General features: G+C 62.5%; 4 protein-coding genes across 5 annotated transcripts; 1 reads left to right on the top strand and 3 right to left on the bottom strand.

Moving 5' to 3' along the window:
* Window positions 1–2,651: 2,651 nt before the first annotated feature.
* Window positions 2,652–3,799, bottom strand: SELENOH (selenoprotein H). 2 transcript variants are annotated; one of them, XM_062495105.1, is made up of 5 exons: window positions 3,776–3,799; window positions 3,285–3,529; window positions 3,063–3,208; window positions 2,880–2,993; window positions 2,652–2,805 (listed from the first exon to the last, which is right to left on the bottom strand). In XM_062495105.1, exons 2-4 carry the CDS (start codon window positions 3,434–3,436, stop codon window positions 2,893–2,895), a joined length of 399 nt encoding a protein of 132 aa, XP_062351089.1. In that variant the 5' UTR covers window positions 3,437–3,529; window positions 3,776–3,799; the 3' UTR covers window positions 2,652–2,805; window positions 2,880–2,892. The 2 variants fall into 2 exon arrangements, with proteins under 2 accessions (XP_062351089.1, XP_062351090.1); XM_062495106.1 differs by having other exon boundaries at window positions 3,285–3,499; window positions 3,776–3,789.
* A 178-nt stretch (window positions 3,800–3,977) lies between these two features.
* On the bottom strand, window positions 3,978–6,170 carry TMX2 (thioredoxin related transmembrane protein 2). Its single transcript, XM_062494396.1, has 8 exons — window positions 5,976–6,170; window positions 5,519–5,579; window positions 5,243–5,356; window positions 5,032–5,108; window positions 4,850–4,956; window positions 4,697–4,762; window positions 4,459–4,588; window positions 3,978–4,354 (listed from the first exon to the last, which is right to left on the bottom strand). Exons 1-8 carry the CDS (start codon window positions 6,162–6,164, stop codon window positions 4,214–4,216), a joined length of 885 nt encoding a protein of 294 aa, XP_062350380.1. The 5' UTR covers window positions 6,165–6,170; the 3' UTR covers window positions 3,978–4,213.
* A 214-nt stretch (window positions 6,171–6,384) lies between these two features.
* On the top strand, window positions 6,385–8,437 carry MED19 (mediator complex subunit 19). The gene is made up of 5 exons (XM_062495642.1): window positions 6,385–6,583; window positions 6,984–7,240; window positions 7,314–7,410; window positions 7,492–7,586; window positions 7,707–8,437. The coding sequence occupies exons 1-5, from the start codon at window positions 6,385–6,387 to the stop codon at window positions 7,767–7,769; spliced, it is 711 nt and encodes a 236-aa protein (XP_062351626.1). The 3' UTR covers window positions 7,770–8,437.
* ZDHHC5 (zinc finger DHHC-type palmitoyltransferase 5) lies at window positions 7,779–25,638 on the bottom strand. Its single transcript, XM_062495639.1, has 12 exons — window positions 25,587–25,638; window positions 19,400–20,676; window positions 13,905–14,026; window positions 13,437–13,594; window positions 13,176–13,348; window positions 12,974–13,076; window positions 12,514–12,605; window positions 12,300–12,432; window positions 11,759–11,882; window positions 10,913–11,025; window positions 9,885–10,765; window positions 7,779–9,579 (listed from the first exon to the last, which is right to left on the bottom strand). Exons 2-12 carry the CDS (start codon window positions 19,501–19,503, stop codon window positions 9,414–9,416), a joined length of 2,169 nt encoding a protein of 722 aa, XP_062351623.1. The 5' UTR covers window positions 19,504–20,676; window positions 25,587–25,638; the 3' UTR covers window positions 7,779–9,413.
* Between the last annotated feature and the right edge of the window lie 269 nt (window positions 25,639–25,907).

Below are 25,907 nucleotides of genomic sequence, written 5' to 3'. Positions count from 1 at the left end.
CTATTTTTATGAGCATATGATAGCACTTTGATATGAAATTACTTGTTTTGCTGCATCCCTTGGTATTCCGGGCTGGGCTCCAAGCCACCCGGGGGCACTGACAGACTGCCAGTGACCTCAAAGGCTGCTGGCCCAGGCCCGGCACCAGCCACTTTCTTCCTTGGTTTGTGTCCATTTTGCACACAGCAAAAACAGAGAAGAAAAATCACCCTCACATGCCCAACCAGATGAAAATCCCTCTGCAAGACCGCATTTGAAAACTCTGTAGATTTAAACTCTATGGCGACATTCAGACTCCTGCCCTTCTGCAGCTCCTGAAACTTCCACCCGCTTGGGTTGTTTGCAGGAACAGCCACTGTCTCCAGGCGATGGGGATGGATTATAATCTTTGTTCGCATATGTGGAGTGACTGATGCAGATGTCTGTACAATGGGTGCTTTATAAAGTGACAAAATAGTTTCAAACTAAGTGGGCAGCACTGCTTGCTTGAAGGATGGCTTCCAAAGTACCATCAATCCTTCCCTTCAGAAGCTTGGGGCACAAAAACACCGTTTCTCACACGCAAGGGCACAGTGGAGTCTGAAAATCCAAACCAAGGCGCATCGCTGGGCTGAATTCTTGAACCCAGAGCTGCTCCAGACAGCACCTTCCCCCATTATCGAATTCGTACTCTTCACTGCAGTGACCACGAGCAGGCCTGGCCTGGCTGTCGTGTCCGTGGCCCGATGAGGATGAGGGAAAGATGAGAGGCAGCCCCTGCTGCCCCACAAGCGGTGGTCACGCCCAGGGCTGCCCTCGGAGCAGGCGCCATCACACGACAAAACACGAGCCGTACCTCCAGCACCTGGGCAGAGCAGGGGCACTGCGGCGGGGGGAGGGCTGCGGGAAGGGGTCGGTCAGAGCAGGCGGGTTTGCGCCGAGCACCGATCCCCGTGCCTTTCGGTGCCGCCATCCCGGCCGGGCCGCGCGGTTCCCTCCGCACCGCCATTGCCTGCCGCGCTGCGATTGGCGGCGGCCGGGACAATGGGCGGGGCGCGGCCGCCGCGCCACGTGAGGCCGCGGGCGCGAGGCGAGGGCGCGCAGGGCCCTGAACCCGGATACGGCCCCTCACGTTCGCGCCGTGGGCTCGGGACGCACCCCTGGGCCGCTTCAGCGGCGGCCCGAGCCCCCTTCGGCAGGTACGCGGCGGGCCCGGGGCTGGCAGCGGGGGCCGCCTCAGGCTGCGGCCCCCTCACAGCGCCCGCTGTGGCGCCCCCTGGCGGACGCGCGGAGGCCGGTGCGGCGGGGTCAGGGGGACACCGGGAAACAGCGCGGGGACAGCGCCGGGCCGGGCACGAGCACACGAGGCTCTGCAGACATCGGCCCCGCCACATCCCAACTCCAAACCGTTTAGGGCAGTCCGAATAGGGCAGGCAGGCGCTGGTCCCCGAGTCCCCAGCACGATTCTCTCCGTCCCTACAGGACGGCCATGGCTTCTCCCCCAGCCACCCCGCAGCTGCTGTACCGCAGCACCCGCCTGCTGCGCACGGCCTTCCAGCACCTCCACCAGCAGCAACAGCGAGCTGACGTCTTCTGCGATGTGGTCCTGTGGGCTGAAGGTGAGCGGGCAGCGTTGCCGAGGGAGGGGGCGGTGCCTGGGGAGCTGCGGGCAGGATCTCTGCAACACCTAGGAGGGATTGGGGAGAGCAGGAAGGGCTGCAGGGCAGTGACAGCCACTGTTGCTTTGCAGGCGAGTCAGTGGTGGCCCACTGCAGTGTTCTCTCCGTCTGCAGCCCCTTCTTCATGGAGCAGCTGGGCCGGGAGCTGCCCCCCCAGGGTTGCAGGGTGGTGCTGGAGCTGGTGGGGCTCAAGATCAGGGTGTTGCGCAAGCTGGTGCACTTCTTTTACACTGCCGAGCTGGAGGTCACGCAGGAGGAGGTGCACGAGGTGCTGGCAGCTGCCCGCCGCCTCCGTGTCACCGAGCTTGAATCACTGCAGTTGTGGGGAGGACGCCTGGTGAGACTGGGACCCCGGCGGCAGCTCGACCGCTCCTGCCTCCGTTCCACACAGGAAGTATCCACCATGGTGGCACATGACACAGCCAAGCGTGACAGTGCCAGCTCTGGGGTGTCCGCCCAGAGGCAGCCTCGCTCTCTGGAGCACAGACACCCCAGCCCCATTGGGCGGATGAAGCTGCGGAAGGTGCAGAGCTGGGGGTGCTGGGAGGTGGTGCGGGAGGTGCAGCCTCCCCCTGTGCCTCCAGCAGTGCTGGTGGGTGGTGTGGGGATGACAGAAGCACAGCCCCACCAGGGTGTGGACGCACAGGAGCAGGTGAGCAAGTGCTCCCCACTGCAGCAGCCCCACAGTGCAAAGGGGATGCAGCAGCATGGGGACTCCCCTGTGTCCCAGCAGAGCTGCCAGCAGGCAGTACCCTCAGGGACCCCTGGAAGTAACACTGAGGAGGAGGTGGATGTGGGGACAGAGGAGCTGTTTCTGCCCCCTGGCACAGTCTGCCTCTGGCCCTGTCCCTCGTCTGAGTCAGAAGAGGAGGTGGATGTCCTCACTTAGGTGCATGTCCTCTCTGGCTCTGCCTCTGCCCCCCCCTGCACCCCTTGGGCTGTGTGTCCTTGGAATAAAGAGCTGGAGCTGTGCTGTGGAGTACTAAACTTTATTGGAGACTGGGGGTACAACAGGGTGCGGAGGGAGCCAGGGGTCTGGCAGTGGCAGAGCTGCAGCATCAGGGACGGGACTGGGGCTGGCAGGTGCCCCCCACTTGGTCTCGCCTCTTCATGGATGCCCGTGCCACTTGTGCTGGTCCTGGCTCGGCTGTGGAGAGAGTGAAGTTGGTCTCTGTTGGTCCCATCTCTGTCCCATCCCATAGCAGACCCATCCCCGCTCACCAGGCCAAAGCCTCTATGCCAAGCTGCTCTTCAGGGCTTCCACTACGGTCTCCGGCTGGGGGAACTTCAACTTGCGGGGGGGCCCCTTCCTGATACCGCTCCACAGCTCCACGGCTGCAGAGATACGGGATTATGGGATCGGGATGCCGGGGAGCCCCCACCACCCCACAGCCCAGCACTTACTGCTGCCATCCTCCTTCACCAGGGACACCTCGAAGCTGTTCCTGCGCGGCGGCCGGGGGTTGATGTCCACGGGGAGGTGTGCCATGGCCCCGCGCAGGGCCTCGCTCACCGCCGCCGCGTTGCGCCCGAACACGCGTCAGCTCTTGCTGTGGGGACACGGCGGTCAGCGGCCCGGGGGGCGCCCAAGTCCCTCATACCACCTCCGGCATCTCGACTGCTCACCAGTGCTCGATGACGACACGGGGACCGAAGTCCCCGGGGCTGCCCTCGTCTTGGGCCGGTGCCCGCGCCCGCTTTTGCGGGGCTCCCGCTGTCTCCGGTGCCTCGGCCGCTGCCGGCTGCTGGGCTCCACGCTTCCTCCCGCGGGGAGCCATCCGGGAAGAGCCGAGGCGGTGGGGCCTACGCTGGAGCAGGAAGGGGGCACCAAGAATGCCGCCCTGGGGTGAGAAGTGATCTCAGGAACCCCGCTGTCAGGGAGGTGAAAGAAGGGTCCCTATGGGGACACTGCTGTGGGAGAGGGCCAGGAAGGACCCGTCCCCGGTGATGCGCCATTGGGGGAAATGGGGGTCCCCGGTGGGATCCTACTGTGGAGGGCGGGAAGCGGCTCCCCAGGGATCCCGTCACGGTGTAGCGGTTGGGGAGAGTAGGGAAGCGGAGCCTTGGGGAAGGGAGGGGACAGACCCGAGGCAAGGAGCGGCCGCGCCGCCTCCTACCTGCCGCTGACCACGTGCCGGGAGCGCGCACAGCCGGGGGGCGAAGCCGGAAGGGGCGGAGCCGAGAAGGGCACCGGAGCCCCCGGTGGGCTCTAGTTCCGCACGCGCCCCCCAGCCAATCAGAGCGCGGGGGCTCTGCAGGGGCCCCGCCCCCGCCGGCAAGCCCCGCCCCCATACGCGGTGCAGGACCACGGACACGGGACACAGGCACGGCACGGACCCTTTATTGTCAGCGATGGATGAGAGCGAGAGTTAAACGAGGCGGGACCCCTCCTACCGCCCTGCCCGCATGGGGCCGGGGGTCACCGCTGCTTTCCCGGGGCTCAGCCGGGACAAGTCCCCACGGAGAGCGGCTGCGGGCAGGGCCGGGCGGGCCCGCGGGTTCGGTGCCACCAGAATGATGGTGACGTAGTGATGGGCGACAGTACAGGGCAGGTTCTACTTGTCCTTCTTGGTCTCCTCCTGAGGTGCAGCCGCTGGCACGGCGGGGGGCTCCTCAGGCCCCTCCTCCCGCGGCTTGGACTGCTTCTTGGCCTTCTGGTAGAGCTCGTTGAGGTTGAACTCCCGGATCACGTTCTCCTGTGGTCAAGAGGTAGCATCAGCACCACTGGGACCTCGTGCTCCCTCCTTTTTCCCAGGTACAGGCTGGGCAGGGGAACAGAGGGCTGGAGGCTCCCACCCACCTCAGAGAAGGTCCAGGACACAGCCCGGCCCTTCTTGTCAATCTGTGGTCGCCGCATGATCTCTGTCCCCCCCTGGAAGAGGATGAGGGTGGGCAGCTGCTTGGTGAGAGGCGAGGTGCTGACCTTATACCTGTGTCAGGATGAGCCAAAAGTGACCCTTGGGCAGCCTGAGGGGGCTGGAGGGTCATAGTGACTGCCCCAGAGTGGGCCCTGCTTGCCCAGGCTGTGTTCCCCACACCTGGTGCTGACGTCCGTGTACCGGCCAACATCCACTTTCCCAAACTGGAGTCCTGAGCAGTTGTACCTGGGCAGGATGGGGACACGTGGCTGTGAGTGATGCAGGGGACCACAAGACCCATTAACCACCAAGATCCCAGTGGGTGACACTCACTTGAGAGAGAGGTCCGCAAAGATGGGGGCAAAGGACTGGCACTCACTGGACCAGTTGGCAAAGAACTCAACAATCCATGTCACCCGCTTGTCTCTTTCCAGCTCCTCCTGCCACAGGAGCATGGAGTTAGGGGATGGTGGGCAGAGCCCCCAAAAACCCCCAGGGCTGGGGAGATAACTCACATCGATGGTCTTGTCACTGAAGTACTTGATGTATTCAGGGCCCATGTAAAGGGGTGGTTTGCAGGTCATCAGGAACACTGCAATGACAGCACCCTGAGTCCCCCAGTGCCAGGAGGGCTAGGTTGGGCCTGGGGCAGAGCTCCTTCACCCCAGAGCAGCGAGTAGGAGCCAGGACAAGGCAAATCTAGGGCAGGAAGACATCCAGGCTCACCTATGCAGAGTGTGAGGTAGAGCAGCCCCATGCGGATGTCAAGGCGGAAGAACAGGATGGCGTTGGCCACTTTGCTGAACATGAAGATATTCCCTATGTGCTGCTCCACGGTGACTGCAATGCAGAAACAGGAATAAGGAATGGTGCCAGATTCCCCCAGAAGGCTGGGGGTAACTTCAGGGAGGGCTGGATGTGGTCCTCCAGATGCCACCCCACTCAGCTCCTTGAAGGAAGCCCCATAAGCAGCCCCAGCCCCCCCACATTCCCCTGACTCACTGGAGCGCCGGTTCTTCATCATGACAATGGCGCTGAGGAACATGAGGATCTCCACCTCCCTCTGGCAGAGAAGGGACAGCATGAGCTTCAAGTGCCCAGGACACCTTGGAGCCACACCTCGCCTGGCCTGGCATAGGGACCAGGGCCATGCCAGGCCCTACTCGCCCCGAGGCCCTGCCAGAGACCAGAACCTTCATCGCTCCCGGGGAAGAACAGCGAGGAGAAAGGCTGCCCCGCGGCGATGGGCTCGACCAGTGCCCGGGGGGCCCTCTTGTCTGTAGGGGACACTGCAGCGCAACCCCAGGGGATACCGGGCATCTCCTCCCTCAGCCAGAGCGGGGTGCTGTGTGAGCTGGAGGGGAGCCAGGGCAGGGCCGGGAGTGCGGGGACAGGCCCAGGAACAGGCTAGGGATGTGGGAACAGATCGGGGGTGCGGGGACAGGCCGCGCTGCCTCACCCAGTCAAAGTCACACGGGTTGCCATCCTCCCGCTGCGAGGGCAGCCCACGGCAGAGCGGCGGAACCTTGCGCACGAGCAGGAAAGCGGCGGCGAGCAGCGCGGAGAGCGGATAGTAGGGCCGGGCGAGCCATCGGCAGAGCCCGGGGAGCCCCCACAGCAGCGCCAGCAGCGGCGCCACCACCGCCATCTTCCCTCCGCCCCGCTCACTGCCGTGGGGGTGGGCCCTCCCCGCGCCGGCCAATGGCGAGCGGCGAGGCGGGCGCTCCCCTGCGCCTGCAGGCCAATGAGAGGAGAGAGAGAAGTAGCCAATTAGACGGCTGGGACGAGTCTCCCGTGGCAACGGGGGGCAGGGGCGGTGCTCGGCCAATGGCGGGGCGGGGCGGCCCCGCGCGGGGCACGCCGGGAATATGGAGAACTTCTCGGCGCTGTTCGGCGCGGCCGAGCCGCCGCCCGCCGCCGCCGCCGCGCTCGGATTCGGGCCCGCCAAGGCGCCGGGCACCGGGGCCGCACCGACGCCTGCTGCCTCGGCCGCCGCGCCGCCGCCGGGCGAGGACGCGGCCCGCAAGGCCGCCACTGGCCCCTTCTACCTGCTACGGGAGCTGCCAGGTGTGGGCGGGCCGCCGGGCGGGGCGGGTGCCGCGATCGGCCAATCAGAGCGGCGAACCGCGGCCCCACGGAGAACTGACGGCTCCAGGAGCCAATGAACATGCGGGGGCGGGGTCACGCAAACGCGCCGTCCGGTGGGGAAGTGGGCGGCCGGGGGTCCCGGGTCCGGGGATCCCAGTCGTGAGAGGTGCAGGGGGTCCCGGGGCTTGGGCACACCTGGGGAAATGGCCGGGGATCCCGGTGCTGGGAGGTGTAGGGGATCCCGGGGCCTTGGCACGGCTGGGGAGAGGGCCCGGAGATCCCGGTGCTGGAGGGTGCAGGGGGTCCCGGTGCCTTGGTACGGCTTGGGAGAGGGGCCTGGGGTGCTGTCGCGGCGTTTCATCCTCCCGCGGCTGCACAGGCACTACGGAGCTGACGGGCAGCACCAACCTGATCACACACTATAACCTGGAGCACGCCTACAACAAGTTCTGCGGGAAGAAGGTGAAGGAGAAGCTCAGCAACTTCCTCCCAGACCTGCCCGGCATGATCGACCTGCCAGGCTCCCACGACAGCAGCAGCCTGCGCTCACTTATCGAGAAGCCGCCCATCTGTGGCAGCTCCTTCACCCCGCTCACGGGTGCCATGCTGACTGGTTTCCGCCTGCACGCCGGCCCGGTGAGCCCCGGGGCCTGAGGCCGAGGGGGTGGGAGGGGCCCGGCCTGGCCTGACCAGCCCCTTTTCTCCGCAGCTGCCCGAGCAGTGCCGGCTGATGCACATCCAGCCACCTAAGAAGAAGAACAAGCACAAGCACAAACAGAGCCGCACGCAGGACCCTGTCCCGCCAGGTAAGGGCTGTCACAGCTGCCCCCCTCCTCCCCTTCAGCACTGGCAGAGCGTTGGCTCATCTGGCGCTTCCACTTCTGCAGAAACCCCCTCGGACTCCGACCATAAGAAGAAAAAGAAGAAAAAAGAGGAAGATCCGGAGCGGAAGAGAAAGAAGAAAGAGAAGAAGAAAAAGAAGGTGAGTGGCAGGGCTGGGGTCCAGTACCCAGCCCGTGGAACCCCAAGGAGCTCTGTGAGTGGCCATCCCCAAGGGGCTGCTGCCCTGGCGGCTCTCACATGCTCTGTCCTTCCTCTGCAGAACCGGCACAGCCCAGAGCACCCGGGGGTGGGCAGCTCCCAGGCCAGCAGCAGCTTACGGTGAGGCCACATCGGTGACACCCCAGGGATCCCATGGGAACAGCCCCCACTGACCCCAGGGACACTGGGGCTGGCCTGTCCCCCTGGCTAAGAGGACACCCCTGCAGCCTCCGAGGACCAGGGGCACGGACTCTGTGGGTGCCGACCTCGGGCTTTTGTAACTGAACAACCTGGAGCATAAAAGCCTCTTTTTTAGTGACCTTTTAAAGCCTGCTCTGAGGAGGGGCTGGTGGCTATGGCTGCTGTCACAGAGCAGCCCATGGAGGAGCCCAAACCATGGTGTCCCTGGAGCGTGCAGGGTGCCCTCCTTTGGATCCCAAACCTTACCAGCACCCACGATACCTTCCCTGGAACTGCTTTTCCCATGTCCGGAAAATCCTTACCTTCTGTGGGAGAAGACTTTGCCCAAAGGCAGCAGAAGGTGGTGCCTCCCCGAAACTGGGCCAGGCTCAGCTCTTATCAGACCCCCTTCTCCTTATCCCTCGGGATCACGGGAAGGCCAAAACCCTGAGGATCAGGAGCCCTGGAGGGGCTGCTCCCTCCCTGGACGCCAAACAAAGCACACGCATGGCCCCGGGGTGGCTCATTAAATATCCTTTTATTCCTTGTTTTTAAAATGGCTGATAATAATAAAAAAACCCTGGTGTGGCTGTGCGGGGCCACGGGAGCTATTGCCGTAGAGAAAGAGTCCAGTAGTGCTGGCAGGGCTTTGGGGACGGGGAGCACAGGGCTCCTTGGCTGCGCTTTTTTGGCATGTGATGAGAAAATATTGCTTTCTGGGGATGCACCTGCCTCTTCCCCGAGCAAGCAGAAATAAACACACCCCTGCGATAGCGAGAAACCTCCTCGGAATCATTAACAGAAATAAAAAAAGGCAACAAAACCAAAAACCCCGACCACAGCCCCTGGGGAAAGAGAACAAACAGCAAAAATTGCAGGTGGGGGATGCTGGGGCCTCTGCACCAGCTTGGGCTGGGGGTGTGGGGGTGCTGCCCCCACCCTGGGGCCCCCCAAAGGGGCTGGAGGCTGCAGACACCACAGATCAGGGAGGGGAATGTCCAAGGGTGGATACCCAGCATCCCATGGCCTCCTTCAGGAAGGGAACAGTGACACCCAGCACCTACCACAGCTCCTTCCATGGGTGCAGGAGGCAGCCCCACATCCCTCCTTTGGGGACAGGGACATGGCAGGGGTGCCCAGGCCCTGAGCAGGGTAGTTTCTTCCTCTCTCTGTGTAAGATATATAATTTCTGCTTCTTTTTTTTTTAATATTTATATTTATATATATAGATATTTATATATACACACACCTGGTAACTCGGAAAGAGAAAAAAAATAGAATCCGTAACAATAATAATAAAAAAAAGTATTCTGGTTTAAAAACAATCCGTTCCTACCACGCCAGGCGAGCGGGTGATTGCACAAAGCCCACAAGTGGCTGGCGCAGCCGAGGCAGTGCCAGGGCTGCAGCCCCCCCTGAGCCCACCCCGAGCCCCCCGCGGGTTCGTGCCAGCCCCCTGAGGCCTGGGGGGCACAGGGAAGAGCAGGGGGGGGGCCCGCCCGGCTCTCCCGGGAGTCCACAAGCGTCTGGCAGAGGCGGGTCCTTGGGGGCCGCCGGGGAGGAGGGGAGGGGGCGGCGGCTCTGCCCCTCATACCGAGATCTCGTAGGTGGTGCCCCCCACGCCCGAGACCTTCTTGACACCTCCGCGGGTGGGGCTGCTGAGGGGCACCGGCCCCGGGCCCGAAGGGGCCGAGCCCAGGCTCTTGGGCTGCCCGTTGGACTTGCTGTAGGCTGTTCTCATCTGCACCTCATCCCTGTGGGAAGGAAGCACGGACATGGGGTCAGGAGGAGGGACAGGTCACCGGCACCCAGCACTGCCACAGCCCTGCCCTCCCCAGGGACCACCAGCACCCACTCCTGATTCCGAGGGTCCCACAGGGTGACTGAGAAGGTGTGGGGGGGCACCAGCTCTGTTCTGGGGGGAACAGGAAGATTTCTCTTGCTCTTCCCAGCATCTCTCCCAAGGGAGGGGTGTTCTCCTGCCCCAGGGGTTTGGAGGGATACTGGGTGAGGGTCCCCCCACAGGCCACAGACACCCCTGTGCCATCACAGTACTCACTTTGGTGCCAGTAAGGGCTGCAAGGCCACCTCTTCGGTCTCGGGGCCGCCGGCCTGAGAGGCTGTTTTTTGGCTGCTGTAAGACACAGATTTGCCCAGGTGGGGGGCGGCGGGCTGGTCGGGGGAGCCCAGCGAGCGCACCCGCAGCGCCGGGGGGGGCTCGGGCTTGCCGAAACGGGGCAGGGCCGGGCGGGTGAGCGGGTTCTTGCCCAGGGGCGAGCGCTTGGAATCGTCCGAGGAGGAGCTGGTACGGGGGGCGTTGCTAGAGCCCGGCGTTGACTGGATGCCCGAGTCCGCCAGCCCTGCATCCTCCTCCCGGCCCGGGGCCGTTGGCTGCTGCAGCAGCTTCTCCCGCTCCTGGATGGAGGCTACGATGTGGCGGGAGAGATTGTCATAGCGCACAGGCGAGGGCTCACGCGGCACCGCGTGCTTCGGGGAGGCAGCGCTGGCGAAGCGGCCGTGCAGGTCGGTCTCTCGCTGCTGGGCAATGCGGGCTGACAGGAAGGGCGAGGTGTAGCCCACCGGAGGCTCGGGCTCCGGGCCCGCCTGTACCGACTCGAAGTCGGGGCTGTCAGAGGGTGTGAGCAGGCTGTCGTACGAGAGGCTGCCATTGCGCGTCTGGTTCACCAGGCTCTTGTAGGAGGTGGAAGTGGTGCCCTCCGAACGGATGGACTGCAGGTGACCTGTCTCAAAGCCCGTGCCCTGGGCTGACTTGAGGCTGGAGGAGCGGGAGCCACTGGAGAGAGGGTCGAAGTGGAAGCTCTTGCCGAAGGTGGGTGAGCGGAAGCTCTCAGGTTCCAGGCTCGGCTCTGAGCGGTAGCTGGGCTTGTGGCCGCTGTCACAGATGGAGTTGGGCTCCTTCAGGCTGTTCACTCGGCTCAGCTGAGGGGCAGAGGGGCAGCAGTTACCCACAGAATGACTACAAGATGCTCCCTGTGGAGCTCCCAATGCACACCCCAAACCCTTCCCACACCAGGAATGGGGTGACATCCTCTCAGGGCTGATCCCCCGTGCTGGGCTCAGCCTTACCTTGGCGCTGGTGGAGTGTGGCAGGGCCGCCGAGCTGCTGCTGCTGCTGTAACCGGGCCGGTACTTGTACATGGTGGGAGTTGGGGGGCTGTCCTTGCCTAGCAAGCTGCTGTCTGCACCGGGAGAGAGGGGCATGCTCAGGGTGGCTGCGGGCAAGGAACGGGCTGAGCCCTGCCCTCCCTGCCCTCTGAGAACCGACTCAAGAGCCTGGGGCGGACAGACTGGGGGAAGGAGAGGTGCACCGGGATAGGAGAAACAGACCGGGAGGAAGGGTTGTCCCCATAGCCACACGTGTGGGGCTGGCACTTCCATGCCCCTGTGGCAGCCCCGGCTGGGTGACACCCTGGGGGTGCACAGCACGGAGGTGTCAGGGCGTTCAATGGGACACACACACAAATAGCACAGCCCTCAGCGGGCAGCAGGGCTGGCAGCAGAACCCATCCAGGGCCGGGAGAGCTGCGGGGTCTCCAGCTGCTGCGGGAAGCAGCTGCCACAGGCTCTGCCCATCACATCCCACCTCTGGCCAGGCCCACACGGAGCCGGCCACAGACGCTCTGTGCCGCTGAGCCAGGCCCGCCACCACTTCACCTCCTCGGTCCTGGCAGCGCGGTGGCTGCAAGGCACAGCTCCCGGCAGCTCCGGACAGCGCCATGATGGCTCGGCCTCCGGCAGAGCAGAGCTGGCTGTGAGCATCCCGCGGACTTCTCCAAGGGCAAGGGGCCACATACACCAGCCCAGGAATTCCGATGTGCTCCAGGTCTGCCCTATGGCCCTGGCTCCTGGCCTGCCTGGTGCAGCCCTGGGCTCCCCTCCCAGCGGCTGCCAGGGCCCTGGTGCCCTCCTTACCCTCAGTGGTGGCCAGGGTTAAATGTGTCCTCAGGCCCGTGTAGCGGCTGAGGTCGGGCTTAGGTGGGGGTGGCGGCTCGGCGTCAGCAGACTGGCTCTCCGTCACCTCCAGGCTCCCTTTGGACTGCAGAGACAAAGCGCAGGTGGGGTCAGGAGGGCCCAGGCCTCAGCCCCCCGGGGCTGGCAAGGCATGGACAGCAGTGCTGGGGGCTCCCGCTGCCTCCTGGGCCATCCAACAGAACAGGGGGTGGCGCATGCCCTGGGCGGGTGCTGGAAGTGCCAAGGATGGGGAACCTCTAGAGTGTGCTGTGTGGGGAAGGATGGGACCAGTAAGGGCAGTGGAGGGGGCAAAGCCTCATGTGGTCACTGCCACATGGGAGGAGGACAGTTCCCATCCTGCAGGGACATAGAACAAGACGACACGGAGGGGACAGGGAACGTGACCAGGCTCACTCAGTTCTCTACTCACGGATGCAGGCTTGCACCCCTGGGCTCCGTGGAGGGCCCCAGCGCAGGCAGTGCTGGTCCCCACCTTCCTCACCTTCGTCCTTTTCAGCTCTGTCTGGATACCATTGTCCATGATCTTGACAGTGATCTGACCGTCCGACACCTCGGGCCGCAGGAACGGAGGTCTCACCAGCACTGTCTGCTCGGCCTTCGGGCGCCCGAGGTACCTGGGGAGGGCGTGGGAGGAAGGTCACGGCCTGGAGCCCGGGATGGAGCAGTTTTTCAAGGGATGCAGAGGCCAGGCTCACCTGGGGGCTGGGGAGCTGCAGAGGACCCGGCTGACATTCTTACAGCAACCGTTGGTGAAGGGGTTGACGCCCCCGCGGAACTTGCCCGTCACCTGTGGGACAAAGGAGTGTCACAGCAGCCATGCCAGCTCCCTCAGGACAAGCCCCCAGGATGGAGATACCCAGAGATCCTATTCCCTTTCCTAGTCCCTGTTTCAGTGCTCACCTACCCTTGAGGGGGCAGGGTCTCCTCAATTTCACCTCTTGGGCCCTAGAAATGCCCCAGTTCCATCCTCTGACTGCACACCTGTGGATGCAGCTGCTCCTCAGTCACCCTGTGCTTCCCCTCCCCAGCTCGGGGGCCTCTCCCAGCTCTAATCCAGCCCATCCACACCCATCCTCTGCTGGGAAATCCCAAAATGTATCTGTAGGTGACCTGGCCAGGCTGGCAGTCCCCACCATAGCCCCCCACCAGACATACCTGTTCGTTGGTAGTGCGGCCCCTGGCCACGAGCACCACATGGAAGCCCGTCAGGCCAGCGACGGGAATGAAGAAGAGCCCAGCCACGCACATCACCACCATCCTGCCACAGCCAGCTAAGGAGCATCCACAACCCCGCTCGGCACCATGCCAACCCCAGACCCCACCACCCCCTGCCCACTCCCGCTGCCCAGGAGGATACGTGACGGCCATGCGGACACCGGAGAGCTCCTCCACCTGGTACAGGACGTAGAGCAGCCCGAAGCCGAAGACACCCATGATGTGCGTGGTGAGCGACAGCAGGAAGAGGAAGAAGTAGCGGTAGTTGCGCCGTCCGATGCAGTTGTTGACCCAGGGGCAGTGGTGGTCGAACTCCTGCCAGGGATGGGCAGGGTGAGGGGGTGCTCCTGGGGCTCCCTGCCCCGGGGGAGGGGGGCGGGAGGAGGCCCCGGCAGCTCCTCACCTCCACACAGTTGTCGCAGACGCTGCAGTGGGAGCAGCGCGGCGGGCGGTAGAAGCGGCAGGTCGCGCACCACTTCATGCGCACCTGGATGCCCTTGATCTCCACCGTCTTGTACAGCGGGGCCCGGAAATCGTCCTCCTTGTCCTCGTCCTCCTCAGCTGATGGGGACACCCCAGCATGGTGTCAGGGCCCAGCCAGCCCTTGCCTGCCCGAGCCAAAGGCTCCCAGCATCCTCTTCTGGTCACCCGGCACAGGGACAGCTGGGGAGCCCCAAACACAGGCTGGGGGGGGGGGGGTCTCTCCCAGGTCCTGCCCCGGAATCCTGACACTGCCTGAGCCCCAGGGACACAACATGGGGTGCTCAACCCACAGCTGCCATGCCTGTAGTGCTTGTCACTGCCTGCTCCCATGGGGCAGGGCGAGGAAGGCTCCAAGGAGTCAGCTCTTCCCAGCCGGAGCCAGACTCACCTCGTGGGAATATCCCCGGGTCCATGAAGGTGGCCATGCTGAAGTTGGCCAGCACAAAGAGGAAGACGACGGCATTGTAGGCAGGGATGACTGGGGACACGTAGAGACTGAGCCCTGGGCACCTGTGGGCACAGCAGATGTGAGACCCTTGGGCCCCTCACCTGTGTCACTCCTGCTGCCTCCCACTGTCCTGGGGGCTCCCAGCAGTGCTTCCCACACCCAAACTGGAGCCACTTCTACAGCACTGCCTGACCCTGGCCTGGGGAGCACCTGGGGGACACAGTGGGATGTGCTCCAGGCATCCATCAGGGAGCAAAATTCCCTTTTGGGACCCCACTGGAGGGTCTCAGAGAGTAGTGGTGCTGGGAACAGGAATGATGCAACGGGAGGCACTTAGGGAACCTGCCAGAAAGCACCTGGATTTTGTCTTCCCTGTGTCCCACCAGCTGCTTGGGGGCAGAGGGGATGCTGTGAGGGGACATGAATCCAGCACCAGCTCCAGTGCCCCCAGAGCCACTCGTGCTCCTCACATCCCAGAGACAGCTCCAGCAGGATGATGGGGACCCCGGGCAGGGCAGCACCCAGCTCCTCCAAGAGGCCCGTGGGAGCACAGTGAGGGAATCACCCTGCTCCCTCCTGCCGCAGCAGGCAGGCTCAGGACAGCGGGCTTCCCCCTTGCAGGCGCCAGCGTAATTCCCTAATCTGCTTTGCTGCTGGGATTTAATCCCACAGATCTAGGGCAGCATCTGTCCCTCTCTTCCCCCCTCTGGGCTAAGTGCCGATGGATTTAGGTGGCCGGAGCAGCGTGGGGCTGGGAGGGCAGGGTGACATATGGTGCCAGAGCTGTAATCCCCCACAGGCTGGGGTGAAGGGGCAAGCGATGGCCCTGTCCCCTCCTCCACCACCACCCACAGGGATGGTTCCCATCACCAGGTGAGGCAGCTCCATGCTTGTGACGGCAGCTCCGGCAGCCATGGCAAGGCTCTAGCTGGGAACGAGCCCTTGGTGTAGGGCTCTGTCCCAGCTCAGGGCCCTGAGAAGGGCAGGGGGACACCCCCGGGTGAGGAGCAGCCACTGTGCCAGGGGGAGTGCCCTGGGCAGGGCAGGAGAAGCAGGCACACCCTTCCAGTACACAGAGGGTGAGGTGGGCAGAGTGCTGCCAGCTCCGCGCACCGCTCTGTACCCAGGGAGGGTGGCAATCATCAGTGGGACCTGCTCTCACAGGCCAAGCCTGAGGCTGTCCCCATCCTGGCACAGGGATGAGAGCAGGAAGGCAGACTTTTGGTTGCAGGACATCCCTGGCAAAAAGTACAGCATGGCCAAGCCACCCAGCTTGTTCTTCTTCCACCTTTCTGGCCCCTCCAGGCTCCATACACCACACCAAGCTTCTCCTGCAAACCACCTTTCCCAAAGCCCTTTTCCCCCTTGTTCCTCAGGAGCTGCCCTGCTGGGCACCCTGGGTGCTGCCTCCCTGCTGCATATTAGGCTAGCATCTCCTGGGACGGCACTGACATCTCCCGGGATGGCACTGGCACCTCTCAGGATGGCACTGGCACCTCTCAGGATGGCACTGGCATCTCCTGGCCCAGCCCACCCAGCCCTGCCCCGGGCTGGGGAGTGGCTTCTCCAGCGACACCGGCCATGCCGGCCCTGCCGCCTCTGCTGGAAACCAGCCAGGTGGATTCTCCACAGCTGGGATGGGCTGGAGAGGAATCCTCCTCTCCAATCTGTGCCCCAAAACCCTCAGAGAGCAGTGCTGGAGGCACAGGACCTAAGTGACAGTGCCAGACCACAGCTGGAGCAAGGGAAGAATCACAGAGTCATGGAATCAGATTTGTTCACGCTGGAAAAGCCCTCCAAGATCACAGATTCCAACTGCTTCCCCAGCACTGTCAGGGCCACAAATGAGCCATGTCCCCAGGTACCATAGACACGTGTTTTGCGGTGACTCCACCACTGCCCCGGGCTGAACAACCCTTTCCATGAGGAAATTTTCCCTAACATCCAAACTAAACATCTCCTGGCACCACCTGAGGCCGCTTCCTCCTGTCCCATCAATTGTTCCTTGGGAAAAGAGCCCAACTTCATCTGGCCACACCCTCCTGTCAGGGGGTTGTAGAGGGTGAGGACACACCAGAACCAAGGACCTATGTCCCTGAGCTGAACTCCTACTCCACTTGAGAGAAGCTTCCCTGGCTCTGTTCTCTGCTGGACAGAGAGGGCCAGGGGGCTCAAAGGAGCCCTACAAGTAGGAAATGGCCTTCCAGAAACCCTGTGGAAAGAGATTCTCTTTCCAGGAAGGGAAATCCCAGCCCAAACCTTTGCTTGAAAGAGATGGAGGGGAGCCAGGAAGACCCATGCCCGGGAAGCCATCCCACACAGGAGATAGCCAACAGCTGAGCTGAGCCAAGCACACAGCCTGGATCCTGAGAGACAGAGCCCAGGGAAGCAGGGAAGGACCCAGCTGCCTTGGAAAGCTCTGGGGCAGTCAGAGAGGGAATGACCAGGGGAAGAAAAACACCTCTGTGCTGTCTCAGCAGTCAGCCCTTCCTGGAAGGACACAGGGCAAGACAGTGCTCAGCAGGTCCCTGGGCTCAGACACACACTCTCACAAGACCCCCTGGATGGGATTCCCTCCCTAGGGAACACCAGGACCTGCTGCCTTCCTGGCTCACTCACACCCAGGCACCCCAGTGCTGCAGGAAGGAGGGAGGGAGGTGGGAATCCCCAGGGAGCCAGACTACCTGGTGGCACCATGCTGGTGCCCCCAAAGTCAGGGAGTCACCTCCTGGGACTATCCCCACCCGTTGGAGGGATCAGGGTCCTCCGAAGGGAACAAAGGTGCTGCCCATCCCTGAGGGAACCTCCTTATCAGGAGAGTGGTATGTTCCTGCCTTTTGCTCTCCTGAACAGAGAGCATGGGGCTGCTTTGAGCCCGGGGCACACAGGGCAGGAAGAGCAGGAGCAGGAGGAAGGCTCCTCATCATCAAGGCCAGCCACGCAGGTCCCGCAGCACCCATCGGGCTCCCCCTTGGGATCGGGATGCAACACACTCATGGCCACAGGAGCTGCCGGGACTTGTCCCTGGCAGCACATGAGAGGACTTGGGGAACCTCGGGCACCATGAGTCACACTGGGATGCAGACGGGCTTTTTGCTACCAGTCATGCCCGGAGAAGCCTGTCCCTCCCTGCTGGTGTCCCCTCCCTCCCCAGCCTCTCACCCCCTGCACTCTCCCAGGCACAGCCTTCCCTCCCTGCCTGTTTCCCGGGGCTCTGACCTATGGGCTCTCCAGCTCTCCAAAGGCTTTGGCACAAACACAATCGCTGCTCACCCTGACTCTCACACAAGTTTGGATCTGACTGGGAGCAGGCATGACAGTGTCCCAGTGGCACTGCTAGCCCCAGGGAGGGGACAGGGAACCTGAGAGCCAACTGTACCAGGAGCTGGGACCAGCCAGTGTGGAGATGAAGGAATGGACAAATTGACCCCAAGGGGGGATCTCCTTCCTAAATCAGCAGCTGTGTGAGAGCCCAGCAAGCCTAGGACCCCAAGTCATCCCAGGGAGAGGTGGGAACACTCCCTCTCCTGCTGCCCCTCCCTGCAGTGCAACCAGCCTCCTTTCCACAGCCACACGCTCAGCAGCAGCTCCTAATTAAATTAATCAATTAAAGAGACTTCTTGGCCCAGAGATACAAATCCTGGATGGACCAAAAGGCGTCTAGTGGATAGGCTGGAAGCAACACAACTGGAGCCTGAAGAGCTGTGCCGACCCCTGGCTGCTCCCTGCTTGGGGGAGGCCTCCCAGAATCCGCTCTAACAGCTTCCACTGCACTTCCCAGAGGAGCTTAGGTTGGATGCTGACAGCAGGAAGGGGGTCAGCAGCCAGTTTTCTGCTGACCAGGCAGAGAAGGAGTACAGTGGCCTCCAGGACCACGCAGGAGGCAAACCTCAACCCCCATGTTCCTGTCAACCTGCTCCAGCACCAGGCGGACGCTGTCCAAGGGAGCCATCCCGCCGGGAGCAGCGCAGCTCCCTCGGCCAAGCCCCGTGTGAACGCTGTGCCCGGGGTTTAATGGGATGCTCTGAAGTAGGACAAACAACATCGCTGACCTGCAATTACAGCGACCTGCCCAGGTGTTCCTGCCCCGGCCAAACCTGCTCCGAGGCGCCGGCTCTGGCGCTGCCTCTCACCGCCCGCTGATAAGCAGCTGCTCCCGGCACTGCTCGCACCCGTGGCTGGGATGGGCTGGAGATCCAGCTGTCCAGCAGCCACTGTGCCAAAACAGAGCTAGCCTGTCCCCTAAGGTCACACACACACGGGGTGGCACACACTGCCCGGAGGGCACCGCCTGTTCCCTCTGTTTCTCCTTCATCCCCCTGGCACAGGATCAACAGTCAGCGACTTCCACAGGCATCTGGCAGCCTGGAGCAGCCAAACCCCGAGCCTGGGAGCCTGGTGACCCCTCCGTGTCCCAGCGGGGGATGGCCACACGCTGCTGAGTGACACTGCCAGCTGCACCGGGCGCTGGATGGGGCGAACCAACCCTGCTCCACTCCTCACACATCAAGTTCCCCTGTCCCCGCCCAGTGGCTGCCAAAGCCACGGTGACCTTCCCACCACCAACGAACGGCTCCTTCCCAAGGAATGGTAGCAGTCACAGCACCCATCCCGCAGCTCCAGCTGATTCCTGTGGCCCCAGCAGGAAAACCCCGGGGGGTGGGAGAGGCCCCCCCCCCCCCCGAAGCAGAGGGTGCACATGCTGCCAGGACCCCAAACACATCCCCGCTGAGCCCCTGGGAATGCCCTGCGGGATTTGGTAGCCACACGGTGCCATGGTGCCAGCCCAGCTGAGCCACTCTCTGCCAGGCTCCCTCAGCACCTCGAGGCTCTGCTCCCCTGCCTGTCACCTCCTGGGCATGTCACCAAGGCACCTGTCACTGGGCAGGGAAGAGCAGCAGCCCAGGGATGTCACCACACCTCTCTAGCACCTAGCACCATCTCTCAACCCAGTGGGCCCCCCAAGGCCCCAGTGACCTGCTGGCCATTTCCCTGGAGCCCTCTCCAAGGACATGGAACCCTCATTGTCCCAGGGCAGGGGACAGAACACAGCGAGTGATTTGTACAGGGGTCAGAGTTCTCCTCCCTGAACTTTCCTTTGTGCCTCACGAATCAATTACGAAACTAAAAATAACACGTGTCCTGCCCCAGCCCACCAATCCACCTCACCTGGCTCCAAAGGAGAAAGTGATCCATGCGTTTTCCACCCACAGGTCACAAACCAGTTCCCAACCCAGCTGACCTGGAGCTGAGTTGTGCCTCACCAGGACTGCCAGCACACAGCTTCCCCCAGGAAAACTCATGGAGTGAAATGGCTCCTGCTGTGGCTGCAGCACCCAGAGCACAATATCCCCCTTCCCTCTGGGAGGAAATCCCAGCTCCTCTCCCCTGTCCTTGCCGGCCCTCCCCGCTCTGGCTGAGCAGCTGGGACTCACGTGAAGGCGAAGAAGAGGGTGGTGGCTCCCACTAGGAAGATGGCAGCAGCGGAGACCGGGACGTACTTGCTGGGTTTGAATCTCTTTCCAGAGGCTGCTGGCATGTTGGAGCTGTGGTGGGGGGTCCGCCCCGCAGCATAGCCCAGGCCCCAGGGGACTCAGAGCAGGATGAGAAGGGGAGGGGGACAGGGGCTGACCCCTACCCTGCCCCCACGCCTGCTCCCGGGGCGAGCTCCCACCAGGGCGGACAGTCCGGAGAAGGGTCTGGAGCAGGAGGCCCAGGAGAGGAGCCTGCTCTAAGCTCTGCCACGTGAGAGCTCGCGGACGCAGGGAAGGAGGGTTAAAAACATTAAAAATTCACAAGAGAGAAGGGGATTTGGGTTTAGGACAACCGCTGGAGTGGGAATGCTGAGAACCCTTCTGAGCCTCAGGCCAGGCAGCAGCCCACGGGGAGCAGGACTCCAACAGGCAGGTTCTGAAGGGAGGGAATTCCCCAGGCTCGGGCAGGGCGCCTCCCACCCAGCCAGCACTCGGAGAAGAGCACAGGATCAGCAAACTCCTTGCTAAAAAGCCACTCCGGGAGCCTCAGGGAAGCCACTTCTCCTTTTTAATCCGCCTCTGCTGTGCCACAGCCCCTCGGTGCTGCACGGGAGGAGGGGGTGGTCTCTAAGCAATCCCAGCTTCCTCACAGAGCTGCTGTGCCTCCTCCTCCTCCCCTTGCTGGAGGGGTCACTGAAACACTCTCCCTGATTTCACCGGGATCTGGGGCTGGCTGGCGGTGGCCATTTAATTTTATTTATTTCTCTCTTGGTCTGTTAAAGCCGAGGAACAGCTGGTGCAAGGTTGAGCTGCAAATCCTTTCTTTCAAGGGGGGTGGAGGGAAGGTCTGGCAGATTGTGGGTTTTCCTACTTGCTCCTTTCTCCTGACCCCCCAGGCCCTTCCATGGGCTCAGTATCCACTTGTCAGTTGGGGAGCGACAGGAATTGCATTAAATCTTCTCTGCAGCAACCATCTCCCAGCAGGTGAAGCGGAACGGGGTGTTCAGGGAGTGCCTTTACAACCCCAGCAGATACCAAAGGGTGGAAGTGGTGCTGAGCAGCTCTGTCTCACCCATGGCCCGGGCAATGTTGGGGGAAACTTCAGTTTGTTCCAAACAGCTCCATTTTTCCCTCCCCCTTCTTTCGTTAAAATCCTTCTTCATTCATCCATCCATGTGTCTTTTTAAAAAAACTACATAAAACCATTAAAACTCAATGTCTGGTGTGCCACAGCTCACCTGGAAAAAACAACAGAAATTACCATGGTAAGAGAAGGGATGTAGACAGATGTCATTAGCTACCGCAGCCTGGCCACAGCGTCTCCTGTCCCAGCCCAGGGGCACTGGCTGCTGCAGGAACTCAAGCCACCCCCTCTACCACTGAGAAACCCACCCCAAGCCCTGGAAGGACTAGAGGGACACCATTAATTCCTTCCTGCAGCTCCCACTCAAATCCCAGCACCAGCGAGTGCTGGCTCTCTGAGGGGCAGGGGCTGAGCAGAGGGTACAGGACTTAACAGAAGGGTGGAGACCACAGGAGGAAAAAACACCCAGGAATTCCACCCCCTTCCCTGGAGGGTAGGAGACAGGAGAGACCCAGGGAAAACACCAATCCCATGATCAGAGTTGGCCTTTGCAGCTCTGGATTCATCAGGAACTGTAGCGCCAGGACCAGGAGGAGTAAATTTGAAATTACAGAGCTCAGGTTTAGATGGGATATTGGGAAGAATTTCTCCCCTGTGAGGGTGGTGAGACCCTGGTACAGGTTGCCCAGAGGAGCTGTGGACGCCACATTCCTGGAAGTGTCCACGGCCAGGCTGGATGGGGCTTAGAGCAACCTGGGATAGTGGAAAGTGTCCCTGCCCACAGCCCTGACCTGCCCCAAGCAGCCACAAGCCCATCATCCATCATATCCCACCAGTTCCTGCTGCTACAGCCACCACTCCTCACCTTGACACCGTCTGTCACCCGCCCTCCCATTGCTGCCTCCACGGCACTGCAGGTCCAAGCAGAGCCTACAGCTCACTCCTTTCTCCTTCCCAGCTTTCTCTGCCTCCCCAGTTTCTCCTTCGGGGTGGGCAGGGAGCTCTCTAGCGCTGACTAAACGTGGGTGAAGGTTGGGAGAGCTGCAGCACCCATTTAAAGGCAGGTTTAATGACAAGAATGTGTTACCATCGAGTGGGCTCAGCCCCAGCTGACAGCATCAGCCACCCTGGCTGACTCACCCAGGAACCGCTCCTGCCACTCGGCCTCTGCAGGACCGAAGCACAACTTTCCCTGCCCTTGGGAGTGAGAGGGAACATGGGGACAATGCTCTGCCCAGCCGGGAACATGCAGGTTTCACCTGGCAGCAGCTCCTGAGCGCAGCAACTTGAAAAGTAACGCCAGGGAATGCTGTTTTCTGTAGCAGGGACAGAGTTCCCTGGAGAGCAGCAGTTTCCCAGCCCCGCTCTGCCTATTCGGGGAAGAGCCCAACACCCCACAGAGCCGAGCCCAACAGCAATTCCAGGGATGGGCTATCGGAAGTCCTGGCCTGACATCACGGCTGATTGCTTTAGCAGGAGCAATCTGCTCCCACAGCACCCGGCCCTTTGAACGCTCCGCCATGGAGGCACGGCCACACCTCGGGTTCAAACAGACGCTGCCAGGCAGAAGGAGTTGTTCCCTGATAATTCCTCCTCCAGAGATCCCCACCCTGCCCTCACAGGGCGCCATGGGCATGCGTCTCTTGGCCCTGCTCTGCCCCAGCCCTTCCAGACAGGGATCCAGGCACTCCAGCCTTTCCACAGGGTGATTGATCCCTGCCGAGCCGTTCATGCCAGAGCCAGCTCCCCATGGAATCAGGTACCCATGGGACAGGAGAGTCCCAGTGCTGTCATTAGCGACATCCCAGTGAGAAGCGATGTAAATGCATCCCTGCTCCAGCTGCCTGTGCTTGACAGCTCATCAAACAGGAGGCTGCCGAGCCCATCCCGGCTCCCATAGCCACCACACCGTTCGCAGGAATGCCTGCTTGATCCCCCTGGCGTGCTTACACCCCACAGGACTCCCCAGCCCTGCTGCAGAGGCCGGGGCAGAAGCTGTCAAAGTGCAGCAGAGTGCTCTGGGATCTCTGCTCTTCAATCCTTAAGGGGTCCAGGAGAAAAACAAAGGAAAATCCACCCCAAATTCCCACATATTACACTAATTCAGGCCCCAATTCTCCCAAACACACATATTCTTTCCCAGCCACCCCCCTTCTCAGCCCTACAACCTGCCCACCTCTGGTTAACCGACCCTTCCTTTCCCTCCACCTTTGCCCCAAACCCTGTGACTCTCTGGCCACTTTGTCCCTACCCACAAGGGCCACTCACAGACTTCCCTGCTCCAAAGAGTCCCCAGCTCATCTTGCTTCCCTGTGGGCCCACATGGGCTCTGCTCTTGCCTCCCATTCCTTTCCCTCTGCCAATTCCAGCCCAGCAACTCCTCCTCTCCTGCTGCTCCTCCAGACCTGCCCTGCTCCTTCCTCCCCCAGCGCCTGTGTCACTGCTCACTCCCCCTTCCCTCTCCCTCAGAAATTCCACCTGGTTTTCCCATCCCAGCACCTCCTTTTCAGAGCACTTTCCCAGTTCTGCTCTGCTCAGCCACCTCCGGAGCAGTCATCTCCACTCTCCAGGGTTTCCCTCCACTCATACAGGGGAGCTGCTCCTGTTTCTTTCATCTCCATTTCTGAGGACTTCTTTTAATTCCAAATTCCCTCCCTCGGGATACACACAAGCACGACTGCTGCCACCTTCCATTTCTTTGAGCCTGCGTCTCCTTTTCTTGGGTCAAGGCCCTGTAAAGCCTCACTGATTTCCTCCTTTTACTCCCCTCCCAGCCCTGTGCTCCTCCTTCCCTGCTTCCCACCACACTCTACTCATCTGCTCCAGCCCCTCTCCAGCACTTCCACATGTAGCCAGGTGCTCCATGGCTTGTCTGTTCTGGACCATGAGGCTCTCCCCAACTCTGCTGGGATAGGGACATGCATGCCTCCAGCTCCCAACATTTCCTCCTCCCTCACTTAAGCTTCTCACTCTGCTCCTGCCCAGGAAGGAGGAAATGCACCTCAGAATCAACCACACGTCTCCTGCCACCCCTGAGATCCACAGCACAGGCAGGACAGAGTTCCCTCCCTGTCACCGGCTCCCAAACCTGCGTCACTTGCTGGGATCCACAGCTCCTGACCTGCCCTGATCCAGCCGAGTTCCCATGGCACAGACAGGCAGACAAACAATTCCTTCCATATGAGGCAACTCCCAGACAGGGCTGATCCTGGGCTGCAGAGAGACGGGATGTGCTTTACCTGTTCCCACTTTATTTTGACCAGCTGCATCCCAGGGTTCCACAGAGCCATTCCAAAGCTCGCTGTTTGGCAGTGTGAGTGAGTGAGGGGATCCAAGGAACTCCCTCCTCCCTCTGCAGCTCCCTCAGTCCTTGTACAACAAGCTAACACTTCACACTCCAAAATCCATCAGAGAAACTTCAAATTTTCCCAAACCTGGCATTGTGTTCAGAGCAACGCCACCATGAGATCCCCACTGGTCACTGCCCTGCATCTAAACAGGACCACCTGCCCCAATAGGGCAGTCTGGGGACACCTCCCTGCCCTTAATTCCAAAGGAGAATGCACAACAACGTATGGCATCCTGCACACCTGCCTTTCTCCCGGGTGGGTGTACAGAAGGATCAACACAGAACATGGAGAAATATTCCACTGCAGACAGCCAGAAGGCTGGAATCACTCTGTGCTTATCTCCTGCCTAGGGCTTACACCGATCCCATCTTCCTTACCCAACCCATCCTGCTGGTTTTACACGGGATTAGCCCCATTTTATGGGCAAAGAAGGACGAACAATGCCTCATCCATTGAGGCCACGTCTCAACGGGCCCCACAGCTAGCAAGGACAGCGCCAGCCTCTTGTCACTGCGTTAGGAGACACCGGGCACAGCGACAGGTGGGAACGTCCCCAGACAGCCCCCTCACAGGGGAGTTCAAGGCTTCCCCTTGGGCCCACCCAATCACCACCCTCTCCATTCCCAGATGGGGCTCCTGGCCTCGGGAACCAACAGGAATAAAGCAGCACCTGGGACCGATGGAGGGACGGTGGTAACTGGATTAAGCTCAGAAAGAGGCTCCAAGATAACTCTGGCTTCGATCGAGACAAAGCTCTGGTTGTACTTTACACACCCCAAAAAAACCCAATCAGCCCCTAGTGTGGAGAATCCCACTTCCCTAATGCCCAAATCCAGCTTGGTGCTGGGGCGGGAGCCAGCAGATCCGGGGGAACAACTTCCCAGAGCCACGGGGAGCACAAGAGCAGCCGATCCCCTCCCGAATCGGCGCGGTGACGGGGGTGGAACCGAGGGGCTGGGAACCTGCACAACTGAGGAGTTCGGGAATCTGAGAATTCGAGGAGAGGCCAAGCTAGAGCCCCGCCAGTGCCCCCAAAGCCGGGAGCAGGGGCTGTGCCGTGAGGAGAGACCGTGTTGAAACCAGGAGTCCCCCTTCGGCTTCGGCACCGAGCTCCGGTGCCTCAAACCAGTGCGGGGGCCACCGGGTTCAGGCCGGGTGCGGGACAGCGAACGAGTGCCCCGGGTGCTCCCTGCGGCAGCCCACGACCACTCCCCGGCCCCGGGCGGGTTCCAGGCGCAGGGACGAGCCCCGCTCCGGTGCGTTCACCCCGCAACCGTGCGCGGGGGCGGCCCCAGCCCCCGGGGCACCGCTCCCCGCCAGCCCCCGGCCCGGCTCCCCTCCGCACAGGAGAAGGTCTCCGTGCCGGCGGGGCAGCGGGCACGGCAGCGGGGGCAGGAGGAGGCGGCGCTCCCGTGGAGTGGCACCGCGACCGTAGGGCAGGCGGCCGTGCGGAACGGCGGAGCGGGACCGCGGCCAGAGGAGCGGGCGGGCCCGGGGTCGGTGCCCGCCGGGGCGCCGGGCAGGAGGGTCCGCGGCGCGGCGGGGGGACGCTGGGACACAGCCCGAGCTGCGCGCGGGGGGAGCCGCGGGGGCAGCGGCGGGGCGGGGGCGGCCGGGCCCTGGCGAGGGGGGAGAGGGACCGGCGGGCCGGGGAGGCGGCGGCGGTGCCAGAGCGGCGGGGTCCAGGCGGGGTCGCGCGGCCCACGTGACTCACCGGCAGGAGGCCGCGCGCGGCGGCGGCTCCGGGTACGGACGGCGGCGGCTGCGGCGGGCGGGACGTCACGCGCGCGCGTGCGCACCGCGCCTCCCCGCGCGCCTCCATTGGCCGCCTCCCGCGGGCCCGCCCCGGGAGCAGCGGCGCGCATGCGCAGGGACGCGGAGTGGGCCTGCGCGTTTACGCCGCGGAGGGCGAGGCCACAGCCGGAGCCTCGGCGCGTGCGCGGCGCGTACCACACCGGGGCCTGGAGGGGGCGAACGGAGGACGGCCGGGAGCGGGCGCCGCGCATTCCGGGCGCGGGGGGAGCCCGGGGCCGGC

The sequence above is a fragment of the Cinclus cinclus genome, chromosome 6 (genome assembly GCF_963662255.1).
Source record: "Cinclus cinclus chromosome 6, bCinCin1.1, whole genome shotgun sequence".
Taxonomy (NCBI): Eukaryota; Metazoa; Chordata; class Aves; order Passeriformes; family Cinclidae; genus Cinclus; species Cinclus cinclus.
This window is presented reverse-complemented; position numbering and strand designations above follow the sequence as displayed.

Bases quoted from the DNA above. Each gene is read 5' to 3' on its own strand.
- ZDHHC5 (XM_062495639.1), bottom strand. From the start codon at position 19,503: ATGCCAGCAGCCTCTGGAAAGAGATTCAAACCCAGCAAGTACGTCCCG. The intron at 13,077-13,175 runs GTATCCTCCTGG...TGGCTGTGGCAG, and splicing joins GGTGTCCGCATGGCCGTCAC to GATGGTGGTGATGTGCGTGG. The intron at 10,766-10,912 runs GTAAGGCTGAGC...TCTGCCCCTCAG, and splicing joins CACACTCCACCAGCGCCAAG to CTGAGCCGAGTGAACAGCCT.
- TMX2 (XM_062494396.1), bottom strand. From the start codon at position 6,164: ATGGCGGTGGTGGCGCCGCTGCTGGCGCTGCTGTGGGGGCTCCCCGGG. The intron at 5,357-5,518 runs GTGAGTCAGGGG...TCTGCATTGCAG, and splicing joins GATGAAGAACCGGCGCTCCA to TCACCGTGGAGCAGCACATA. The intron at 4,957-5,031 runs GTGAGTTATCTC...CTCCTGTGGCAG, and splicing joins TCAGTGACAAGACCATCGAT to GAGGAGCTGGAAAGAGACAA.
- MED19 (XM_062495642.1), top strand. From the start codon at position 6,385: ATGGAGAACTTCTCGGCGCTGTTCGGCGCGGCCGAGCCGCCGCCCGCC. The intron at 7,241-7,313 runs GTGAGCCCCGGG...TTTTCTCCGCAG, and splicing joins TCCGCCTGCACGCCGGCCCG to CTGCCCGAGCAGTGCCGGCT. The intron at 7,411-7,491 runs GTAAGGGCTGTC...CCACTTCTGCAG, and splicing joins GCAGGACCCTGTCCCGCCAG to AAACCCCCTCGGACTCCGAC.